Here is an 11,513-nt window from a genome sequence, read left to right on the forward strand (position 1 = left end):
GTTAGCAGGTGGCTAGACAGCAGCAAGGGCATCAATCTTCCTCAAAGAAAGAGAGATGGAGGTGGCAGAGAACTCACAGGTCGCCAGCCTCATTTTCAGATACAGTGCAGACCGCTCCCCCATCCATTCACCCTGTTCAGAAACTCTCCTGTCCCCAGTTATCATCTTTATAACTTCACCTGCTTAATGTCTGTCCTTGTTCCCTTCTGCTGCAGGCAAAGCTCAACCAGGCAGTCTCTGCAAGCAACCTGCCCATTTAAAAGTGCCCTCTAACCCTTTATGTGCATGTCTTATGTGCGCGTGTGCGTCTAAGGCTGGGAAAGAGGATGCCCTAAAGTTGGATGAGGGCAGGTTCTGTGTCTGATGCATCTTTGTCCTCTCAGGGCTCAAAGAATAGTTGAGAATGGCTTTGGCTTCCGGAGCTTCCTGCCTCCCCTTCCTGTGGAACCTTAACTTGAGCCTTTCCGAGTGTTTCTGGTGGACCACTGGCCACCCCTTCCGGCCCACCTCCCCCAATGCCGGAAAGGGCCTGCTCTTCTCTACTCTCTACCGCCCTCTACCGCGGCGTCAGCGGGGCCACGAAGAGCGCATGCGCGCGTCCACGCCGGCGTCCCTCGGCGGCTTGCCATTCGGAGCATGCGCACCGACTGCGGGCGGCTCGGAAGACCTAAGAGGCAGGTAAACTCGCTGAAGCGGGCAGGTTGCGGGCGGTGTGGTCTGAGGAGGAAGTGCCGGGAGTTCGCGGCCTGCAGGTCTGGGATCTTTGGCGTTCGGTCACGCCTCGGCGACTCTGTCCGCTTTCTGCTGAGGGGCGTGACCTGAGCCCGCCTCCAGGGGCTGGGACTGGAGGGGGCTGGGAGTGGCGGGGGATCGCTGAGGCCTGTTAGTGATTAGGTGCCTGTTGTTTGCCAGAAAGGTTTTCTCGAGAGCGCGGAGTTTGCAAACAGCGGACGGGAAGGGGTGAGGCTGGACCACGTGGAAGCTGGGGTGCCGAGAACTGGAGTCTCGGGGCGGTGGGGAGCTGGGCAGGTTGGCGCAGACGGCCCATCTCTTCCGGCTGAGGTCGGAGGGGAATTAGTACTACGAAATGAGAGGCTTGGTAGAAATTGTGCAGGTGTTTGGGATCACACTCAGAAGGGCAATTTAGCCATTTCGTGTTCTCACTTTTTTCATAGAAAGGCGCACGGCCACTGACATGCATTCACTTGTCTCTTCGCATCCTAGGACATGACACAAGTGACACATCCCGGCCATGGGGTCCCAGCATTCTGCCTTTGCTCACCCCCCTTCCTGCAAGAGAAGAAAAGCAGATGACAGAGAGAACTTCCTGGCCGAACGGGAGCAGGAAGAAGCCATTGCTCAGTTCCCATATGTGGAGTTCACTGGGCGAGATAGCATCACCTGTCTCACTTGCCAGGGGACAGGCTACATTCCAACAGGTGAGAGTCTTTGGTGATCATGGGAAGGATGATTCCCCAGCGAGAATCCTAAGGTACCCATGGGGCTTCTCTTGTCTCTCAGGTAGAGCTTTTCTCCTAGGCATCAATACCACAGTCAAAAATGGTGCCCTGAGCAGGAAGGGGCCAGCTCAGCTGACCTGATAAACTCGGGCAGGTCCTCATAGTTGAAAGCCTTGCTTTTCTTTACTTCCACTCTTCCATTTGTTGTTTCTTTGGCCTGAAACATTTGGTTTATTCTACTTTGTGACTTTGTTGACAGGCATGTTTCTTTATCGCTCTCACTCTTAAGGCCTGGCATGGTTTGGGTGGGGTGGGGGGTGGGGGAGCAGACACCATCTTGGAAGCTTGTCAAGGAAGCAGATGTTGAATCATTAACAACCTTAGATCGTTCAATCAAGTGAGAAGTGGAAAAACATGCATAGGAATGGAGCCTGGATGGGGTGCAGAATTATCCATCACTCAGTTGGCGCTCAAAAAGTCTTAACGGATTAGATGGAGGGTCACAGAGCTTTAGAGCTGATAAGAACCTTAGAAACCATCTGACATTAAGCCTTTGTGTTGTAGATGAGGACACAGTGGTCTGGAGAGGTATTGACTTCCCCAAGGCCGTTCAGCAGCTGAAGGCCATGGAGCCCCTGAAGGCCATGCAGCAGTGGAAGGCTTTGCCGCAGCTGAAGGCTATGCAGTGGCTGGCTGAAGGCCATGTAGTAAACCTGGAACAAGATCCTAGATTTCTGGGAGTTCCGTCGTGGCGCAGTGGTTAAAGGATCCGACTAGGAACCATGAGGTTGCGGGTTCGATCCCTGCCCTTGCTCAGTGGGTTACTCTGGCATTGCCGTGAGATGTGGTGTAGGTTGCAGACGCGGCTCGGATCCCGCGTTGCTGTGGCTCTGGCGTAGGCTGGTGGCTGCAGCTCCGATTCGACCCCTAGCCTGGGAACCTCCCATATGCCTCGGGAGCGGTGTATGAAATGGCAAAAAAAAAAAAAAATAGATCCTAGATTTCTCAACTTCCATGTTATTGCCCTGGCAGCACTGATGGATGTTTTGTAATTTGTAGCACTTTGCAGATTTACTTGTTTCTTGTTCATTAGACCCAAATGTGAAACTAATATCTTAGAAACACCTAATTCCACACAAGTGTATGTTGTGGTAGGTTGCTGTATATGTGAAAGTCCTGCAGCATGTGGGATTTATTTTACTGAAGTTGTTGTTTGGTTGTTTTCTAGAGCAAGTAAATGAGTTGGTGGCTTTGATCCCACACAGTGATCAGAGATTGCGTCCTCAGAGAACGTAAGTCACCTGCCTCTCTCCTGTTAACGCCTGCCACTGTCCCCAGTCCCTTTTTAGGCGTGTGAATGCCAGTTAACTTTTTGAAACCTTTATCAGTTCTTGTAAATTCCCCACTTCCTTTAATACTGTTTGCTCAAGCAAGATGTCTCTGCCCCCGCCCCCCAATCACACTCTGGGGAAGGAAACTTGAAGTTAGAAGCATTTTCAGGGCCAAATGAAGGGACTGAATTGGAAGGAATTGGAGAAGAGGGTGCCCTGGGCGGGGAAGAGAGGTTTCTGTCCACACAGCTCCTCTCGTCAGCTTCTCTTCCCAGATTGGACACAGCATGTGGATCGGTTTGAAAGGCTTCTTGACTTGCCTGGGTTGTGGTTCCTGGCTCTTTGCACTTTCTTGTCCCTCCCCTCTCATTTCCGGTTTCATGTTTAATTTTGACTGATTGGACTTTGATATGTTGGTCATGTGCTTTTTTTTTTTTTTTTTTTTTTTTTGCAGTAAGCAATATGTCCTCTTGTCTGTCCTGCTCTGTCTCCTGGCATCTGGTTTGGTGGTTTTCTTCCTGTTTCCACATTCGGTCCTCGTGGATGATGATGGCATCAAAGTGGTGAAAGTCACATTTAATAAGCAGGACTCCCTTGTAATCCTCGCCATCACGGTAAGGTTAGGGCTCCCGTTCCTGGGTCGTGCACCTTCGAGCCTTGGACTGAGGACATTTACACGTGTTTCCTCACTTGCCTTGATGCAGGCCACCCTGAAAATCAGAAACTCCAACTTCTACCCAGTGGCGGTGACCAGCCTGTCCAGCCAGGTTCAGTACATGAACACCGTGGTCGGGTCGTACTTGACCTCCAACGTCTCCCTCATTCCACCGCGGAGCGAGCACCTGGTACGCCGTCCTTGTAGGGGCCTGGCCCCTTGGGCCCGAGAGAAGAGTAGGGGCGGTGGAATGCCATACCTTGTTACTTCTGTCTTCCTCTCCTCATCTCCACTTGGAGGAACTGGTTGATGAGGAAGTCCTGACGGGCTCTGTAATTAAGAAAAATTAAGGCAAGAGACAGCTAGCACTTAAGTGTTATGGGAACAAAAGAATTTGTAAGAGAAAGCAGTTTGCCCACAATCAAGAAGAGGCATTGTGATAGTCTGGGATCCATTGGCCTCTCAAAAGGGCAGAGGTTGGGAGATTTGTTAGAGGCTCATAGTGTGTACCAGGGACAGTCTTGAGACAGTATTTTGTATAATGATGGAAGAATGCTCCCAGGTCCTTGGGTTGCTAATAATAGTACTCTTCTCTATCAAGCCTGCCCAGCCATAGACTGACTCTGGTGTCTTCTTTTCAGGTGAATTTTACTGCCAAGGCTGAGATGGGAGGACCATTTTCCTATGTGTAGTAAGGACAGCATTCTGTATATGTGTGCTTTTTACTGAATGAAAGGGGTTCAGAGTTGAGCCCAGTTGATTGGGGCTGGTGCAGACTTAAGTTCCAGCTTTTGGCCTGTGGGTTCCCTATCTTTGGCCATCTTGAGGTGAATTTGGAGGGATGTAGTCTAATGTTATTTTTGTTTTATCTTTTTAGGGCTGCACCTGAGGCATATGGAGGTTCCCAGGCCAGGGGTCCAATCGGAGCTGTAGCCACAGGCCTGTACCACAGCCACAGCAACGCAGGATCCAAGCCACATCTGTGACCTACACCACAGCTCATGGCAATGCCGGATCCCTAACCCACTGAGCGAGGCCAGGGATCGAACCTGCATCCTTAGGGGTGCTAGTCAGATTCCTTTCCGCTGAACCTCGATGGGAACTCCAGGATGTGGTCTTTGATATGCGACTGAGGTGCTGGAATTTCTAAAAGAGAACATTAGGCCACTAGAAACCTTTCTGAGCTCTAGCATTTTGTGATGGGTATGAGAAACAAAAATATCCTGGCGCGGGAGGATGGAAGGACACCTGGTGGCAGCGGCGGGGGTTGGGGGCTCAGAACAGTTCCAGGTTCTTAGCTCCAGGAGTTCCAGCTCTTAGACTGGGAGGTTGGGTGTGGGGCAGAGGAGGCTCTCTGGACAAGGCTGACTGCTCCTCAGTTTGACAGTGTAACTCAGCAGTCCTTTGGATTCTCTCTCTCTTTTTTTTTTTTTTTTTTTAAAACCAAACTGACTATTTTCCTGTTTGCTGTTTGGCAGTTTCTTCTGCACGTTGCCCGACATCCTGGTGCACAACATAGTGGTCTTCATGCGGTACGTTGCTGTCCCCCCCGTGCTCGGGGCCTTTGCGTGTGAGCCTGGACCACCAGGCCGCCTGAGCTGACCACCTCTGTCAGGAGAACCTGTGGGGCCCACAAACCGAAACGGGGACACCCAATGCCTTGCAGGACAGATAGGGCAGACACTCGGTGTCCTCTAGATGCAGTTCTAGATCCCTGTCACCACAGAGTCACAGCGAACGGTTAGACATAGAGTTTTCTCCGTGAAATGGGGTCAAGTTGTGTGATCCCTTTAGAATCCTGATGAAACTAGTGAAAGAAGAGAAGAGCTTTCTCAAGACGTAAACCTTGGGCATTTGGCCACACTTGTTCTCTAGCCACACAAATGACCACATGTCACGGATCCGTAGGGTTATTTCTGGAACCACAACTGACAATTTGCAGGTGACGAGTCAGCTGCAGACATTTGAAATATGGGGGTTTAGAGAAGCACTTCTCAGCCTTGGCACTGTTGACGTTTTGGGCCAGACAGTTCCTGCCTGCAAGGGGCTGTCCTGTGCATTGTAGGATCTTTAACAGCATCCCTGGCCTCTACCCGCCAAAGCTGATAACACCACCTCCTCCCCCACTCAGTTGTAACAACCTCAGATGTCTCCAGATGCTGCCAAAAATCTCCTGTCAGGTAAAATTGTCCCCGATAGAGAACCACTTATTTAGAAGGTCAGCTCAGGGCACAGTGTCTCTGGGGATGTGGAAAGATCCTCTGACCGCCTGATTGTGTAATCATGAAGATATGCATCTGGGACCTGTGGATATTGTTGTCTGAGCTTGCAGGAAATTATTTCGGCAGTTTTTTCTTACTTCATCTCGGAAATAGAATTCATTTTTCTTGGTTTTCTTTTCCCTAGGACTTCAGTGAAGATTTCCTACATTGGCCACATGACCCAGAGCTCCTTGGAGACACATCACTATGTGGATTGTGGAGCCAATTCCACGGCTGTTTAGAAACTGGCCTGGGTTTTTCCATGGCAGTACCTGTCAGAAGAGACAGCAGCGCCTGGGCCTGAGCTCTATACCTACCCCAGGGGGTGGAACTGGGGGAGAAATTGGTTCTCTCAATCCCCAGAAAACACCCTCCTGCCACTTGGGAGGAAAACTCCTTTCTGTAGCACAGTATACGCTTCTCAGAACCAGCAGGATCACTGCCTAGTGCCTAGCATGTGCCCAGCAAATAGTAGGCACTCGGAGGTTTGAAGAGGTTAATTGAGATCTTTTCAGCTGTTCTCGGGGCATTATAAATTCAGATCATACCGTGATTCTCGGTTATCAGTGACATGGAAATAGGACTGTCAGGGCCTCATCACAGAAGAGGCAGCAGGAAAGGAACATTTGAATACATAAAAGAAAAAAGCACAGACCATTCAATATGTGCAAATGATCTGCTCCCAGATGCCTAGGAACTTTATTAAAACTTATTTTTTTTTCCTGTAGGAAGTTATAATTGTTTATACGAGGAGTCTATGTGGGACGTGATTTACCCTTCATGCATAGGCTGGAACATAGATTAGTGAATTTGCTAGAAAAATAAACCCTGCTTTTGATTCATCTTTGTCTCCTCCGATTGCCTGGATGTCTTGGTGGGCACCTCTGGGGTTTGCCTGCAGAGTGGATCAGCACAGGATGGGCAGGGAAGAAAAGCAGCCCTGATTGACTGTCACCATGAGCTCATATTACAGAAAGCAGCCTTCTGCCAAGGCAGGCTAACTTTTGTCCCTCTGTCTGTGGTGGTGACAGGCCACCCTGTTGCTGTTCTAGAACAGAGCATGTAATGCCCCCTGGAGGTTGGAAGAGGTGGGGCAGAGATGCTTGAGCAAGAAGCTGCTTCCCTGAGGAGGAACAACTTGCTGGTTTGAAGTTGAAAGTTTCTTAAACTGTCTCCATTCTCTTGGTCACTAGAATGCAGGCTCCAGCCACATGGTGCCAGGGCATGTGGGTGGGAAGGTTGAGTAATCAGGTTTCAGAACTCAAGGTGGGATTCAGCTCCTTCACCAGCAGCAGTTCCTCAGAAACCCTAACGGCAGCAGGTGGTGGCATGGGTCTGTTTTAGTTTTTGTCTCCATTCCCATAGCTTGACTTTCAATATTGATGGTTTTGTGCACTCTGAATCTTCACACTAAAGCTAAATTTAGTGACTCTCTGGCTGATACTGGTGACTTAGTAACACAAATGCCTAGGGTTGAAAGCTGAATGTCTGTGTTTACCTGGATCTTTTAACGGTCTGTGTGTACATAGTGGTGATGACTGTTCTGTGTGTAAATGATGGCACACTGCTTGTATGGAAGCAAATTGCACATTTTTGAGATCATGCCCTAAGCACATGAAGATGGTCTCATTGCTACATTTTTTTCTTTGGTTTCCTCATTTTCCTAATAACTTCTAGCATATTTTCCTATGTAGTTTTGAAAAGCTACTCCTATTGGTACTTCACTTTTTTTTTTTAATTTTTATTATAATTGATTTGCAGTGTTCTGTCAATTTCTGCTATATGGTAAAGTGACCCAGTTATATGTTCATTCTTTTTCTCACATTATCCTCCATCATGTTCCATCACAAGTGATTAGATATAGTTCCCTCTGCTATGCAGTAGGATCTCATTGCTTATCCACTCCAAGTGCTATAGTTTGCGTCTAACCCCAAACTCCCAGTCCATCCCACTCCCTCCCCCTCGCCCTGGGCATCCACAAGTCTGTTCTCCATGTGCATGAGTTCGTTTCTTTTCTGTAGATAGGTTCATTTGTGCCGTATATTAGATTCCAGATATAAGTGATAGATGGTAGTTGTCTTTCTCTTTCTGACTGACTTCACTTAGTATGAGAGTCTCTAGTTCCATCCATGTTGTTGTAAATGGTATTATTTTGTTCTTTTTTATGGCTAAGTAGTATCCCATTGTGTATACATACCACATCTTCTTAATCCATTCATCTGTGGTTGGACATTTAGGTTTCCGTGTTTTTGCTATTGTGAATAGTGCTGCAGTGAACATAGTGGTGCATGTATCTTTTTCAGTGAAAGTTTTGCCCAAATATATGCCTAAGAGAGGGATTGCTAGATCATATGTTCTATACTTGGTTTTCTGAGGTACCACCATACTTTCCATAAAAGTTGTACCAGTTTTCATTCCTACCAACAGTGAAGGAGGGTTCCCTTTTCTCCACACCCTCTTCAGCAATTGTAGTTTGTAGACTTACTAATGATGGCCATTCTGACTGGTGTGAGGTGGTATCTCATTGTAGTTTCGATATGCATTTCTTTAATAATTAGTGGTGTTGGGCATTTTTTCATGTGCCTGTTGGCCATCTCTATGTCTTCTTCAGAGTAATGTCTTTTCAGGTCTTCTGCCAGTTTTTCAATTGGGTTGTTTGTTTTTTTGGTGTTGAGTTGTATGATTTGTCTGTATATTTGAGGGATCAAGCCCTTGTCGGTTGCATCATTTGAAACTATTTTCTCCCATTCTGTAGGTTGTCTCTCTTTTTTTTTAAATGGTTTCCATTGCTGTGCAAAAGCTTGTAAGTTTGATTAGGTCCCATTGGTTTCTTTTTGGTTGTTATTTCTATTGCTTTGGGAGGCTGATGTAACAGAGCTTTGTATGGTAGATGTCAGAGAATGTTTTGCCTTCGTTTTCTTCTTGAGTCTTATGTTTAAGTCTTTAAGTCATTTTGAATTTATTTTGTGCATGGTGTGAGGTGCGTTCTGGTTTCATTGATTTGCATGCAGCTGTCCAGTTTTTGTAGCACCACTTACTGAAGAGTGTCTTTTCGTCATTTTATATTCTTGCGTCCTTTGTCGAAGATTAATTGGCCATAGATGTCTGGGTTTATTTCTGGGTTCTCTACTCTGTTCCATTGGTCTGTGTGTCTGTTTTGGTACCAGTACCACACCGTCTTGATTACTATAGCTTTGTAATGTTGTCTGAAGTCTGGAGGAGTTATGCCTCATGCTTAGTTTTTGCTCCTCAGGATTGCTTTGGCATTTCTGAGTCTTTTATGGTTCCATATAAATTTTTAGATTGTTTGTTCTAGTTCTGTGAAAAATGTCATGAGTATTTTGATAAGGATTGCATTGAATCTATAGATTGCTTTGGGTAGTATGATCATATTAATTATATTAATTATTGCCATCCAGGAGCATGGAGTACCTTTCCATTTCTTTGAGTGTTTTTTAATTTCCTTGATTAAAGTTTTCTAGTCCTCAGCATATAAGTCTTTCACCTTCTTGGTCAGGTTTATTACTAGGTATTTAATTTTTGGGGGTGTGATTTTAAAAGATGTTTCTATATTCCTTTTCTAATATTTCATTGTTAGTATACAGAAATACAACCTATTTCTTTTTTTGTTGTTCTTCACTATTGCTGCTTACATTTTATAATTTTAATTTTTTTATTACTCAAATGAATTTATCACATCTGTAGTTGTATAATGATCATAACAATCCAATTTCACAGGATGTCCATCCCACAGCTCAGGCACATCCCCCCAGCCCCCAAACTGTCTCCTCTGGAGACCATAAGTTTTTCAATGCCTGTGAGTCAGCATCTGTTCTGCAAAGAAGTTCAATCTGTCCTTTTTTCAGATTCCACGTGTCAGTGAAAGCATTTGATGTTGGTGTCTCATTGTACGGCTGACTTCCCTTAGCATGATAGTTTCTAGGTCCATCCGTGTTGCTGAAAATGCCGGTATTTCATTCCTTCTAATGACTGAGTAATATTCCATTGTGTACATCATGTACCACATCTTCTTGACCCACTCCTCTGTCGATGGACATTTAGGTTGTTTCCATGTCTTGGCTATTGCAGATAGTGCCGCACTGAACATTGGAGTACATGTGTCTTTGCGAGTCGTGGTTTTCTCTGGATAGATGCCCAGAAGTGGGGTTGCTGGGTCCAATGGTAGTTCTATTTTTAGTTTTCTGAGGCATCTCCATACTGCTTTCCACAGTGGTTGCACCAATTTACAATCCCACCGATAGTGTAAGAGGGTTCCTTTTTCTCCACACGCTCTCCAGCAATTATTGTTTGTAGACTTCTGGACGATGGCCATTCTGGCTGGTGTAAGGTGGTACCTCAGAGTGCTTTTGATTTGCATCTCTCTAATACTGAGTGACGCTGAACATCTTTTCATGTGTTTCTTGGCCATCTGTATGTCTTCTCTGGAGAATTGTCTGTTTAGGTCTTCTGCCCATTTCTTGATAGGCTTGTTTGCTTTTTTGGTATGGAGCTGCAGAAGGTGTTTATAAATTTTGGAGATTAATCCCTTGTCAGTCGATTCACTTGCAAAGGTTTTCTCCCATTCTGTGGGTGGTCTTTTTGTGTTGTTTAGGGTTTCCTTTGCTGTGCAGAACTTTGAAGTTTGATTAGGTCCCATTTGTTTATTTTTGTTTTTATTGTCATACTCTGATAGGTGGATCTGAGAAGGTGTTGCTGTCATTTATGTCAGAGAGTGTTGGGCCTATGTTTTCCTCTAGGAGTTTGATGGTGTCTGGTCTTGTATCTGGGTCTTTCATCCATTTGGAATTTATTTTTGTGTATGGTGTTAGGGAGTGTTGTACTTTCATTCTTTTCCACGTGGCTGTCCAGTTGTCCCAGCAGCACTTATTGAACCAGCCGTCCTTTCTCCATTGTATATTCTTGCCTCCTTTGTATAGATGAGTTGGCTGTAGGTGCGTGGGTTTAATTCTGGGCTTTCTATCCTGTTCCACTGATCTAGTTTCTGGCTTTGTGCAGTACCATACGGTTTTGACGACTGTTGCTTTGTAGTGTGGTCTGAAGCCTGGGAGCCTGATTCGTCCAGCTCCATTTTTCCTTTTCAGGATGTCTTTGGCTATTCTGGGTCTTTTGTGCTTCCAGACAAACTTTAAAACATTTTGTTGACGTTTTGTGAAAACTGTCCTTGGTAATTTGATGGGGATTGCATTGAATCCGTATATTGCCTTAGGTAGTATAGTCATTTTGATAATATTGACTCTTCCAGTCCAGGAGAATGGTATGCCTTTCCATCTATTTGTGTCATCTTTGATTCTTTCATCAGTGGCTTGTAGTCTTCAGAGTACAGGTTTTTGGTCTCTTTAGTAGGTTTATTCCTAAGTATTCTTTTGGATGTGATGGTAAACAGGTTGCTTTCCCATTTCTCTTTCTGATCTTTCATTGTTAGTATATAGTAATTCACTCAATTTCTGTGCATTGATTTTGTATCCTGCGACTTTGCCAATTCGTGGATGAGCTCTAACAGATTTCTGGTAGAGTCTAGGATTCTCTAGGTGCAGTATCATGTCATCTGCAAATAGTGATAGTTTGACTTCTTCCTTTCCATTTGGATTCCTTTTATTTCTTTTCTTCTCTGATTGCCATGGCTGGGACTCCCAAAACTATGTTGAATGGTAGTGGTGAGAGCAGACATCCTTGTCTTGTTCCTGACCTCAGTGGGAATTGTTTCAGCCTTTCACCATGGAGAATGATGTGAGCTCTGGGTTTGTCATATATGGCCTTTATTATGTTGAGGTAGGTTCCCTCTATG

At 45.8% G+C, this 11,513-nt stretch overlaps 1 protein-coding gene across 9 annotated transcripts; it reads left to right on the forward strand.

The window, feature by feature from the left end:
• TMEM106C (transmembrane protein 106C) lies at nt 575–6,549 on the forward strand. 9 transcript variants are annotated; one of them, XM_003355634.4, is made up of 8 exons: nt 575–678; nt 1,225–1,439; nt 2,689–2,752; nt 3,246–3,405; nt 3,496–3,636; nt 4,088–4,137; nt 4,925–4,978; nt 5,853–6,549. In XM_003355634.4, the coding sequence occupies exons 2-8, from the start codon at nt 1,253–1,255 to the stop codon at nt 5,947–5,949; spliced, it is 753 nt and encodes a 250-aa protein (XP_003355682.2). In that variant the 5' UTR covers nt 575–678; nt 1,225–1,252; the 3' UTR covers nt 5,950–6,549. The 9 variants fall into 9 exon arrangements, with proteins under 9 accessions (XP_003355682.2, XP_005655773.2, XP_013843899.2 ...); XM_005655716.3 differs by having other exon boundaries at nt 578–674; XM_013988445.2 differs by having other exon boundaries at nt 619–678; nt 1,180–1,439.

This window comes from Sus scrofa, chromosome 5 (assembly GCF_000003025.6).
Source record: "Sus scrofa isolate TJ Tabasco breed Duroc chromosome 5, Sscrofa11.1, whole genome shotgun sequence".
Classification (NCBI taxonomy): domain Eukaryota; kingdom Metazoa; phylum Chordata; class Mammalia; order Artiodactyla; family Suidae; genus Sus; species Sus scrofa.

Bases quoted from the DNA above. Each gene is read 5' to 3' on its own strand.
- TMEM106C (XM_021092610.1), top strand. From the start codon at position 1,253: ATGGGGTCCCAGCATTCTGCCTTTGCTCACCCCCCTTCCTGCAAGAGA. The intron at 3,637-4,087 runs GTACGCCGTCCT...TCTTCTTTTCAG, and splicing joins CACCGCGGAGCGAGCACCTG to GTGAATTTTACTGCCAAGGC. The intron at 4,138-4,924 runs GTAAGGACAGCA...GCTGTTTGGCAG, and splicing joins GGACCATTTTCCTATGTGTA to TTTCTTCTGCACGTTGCCCG.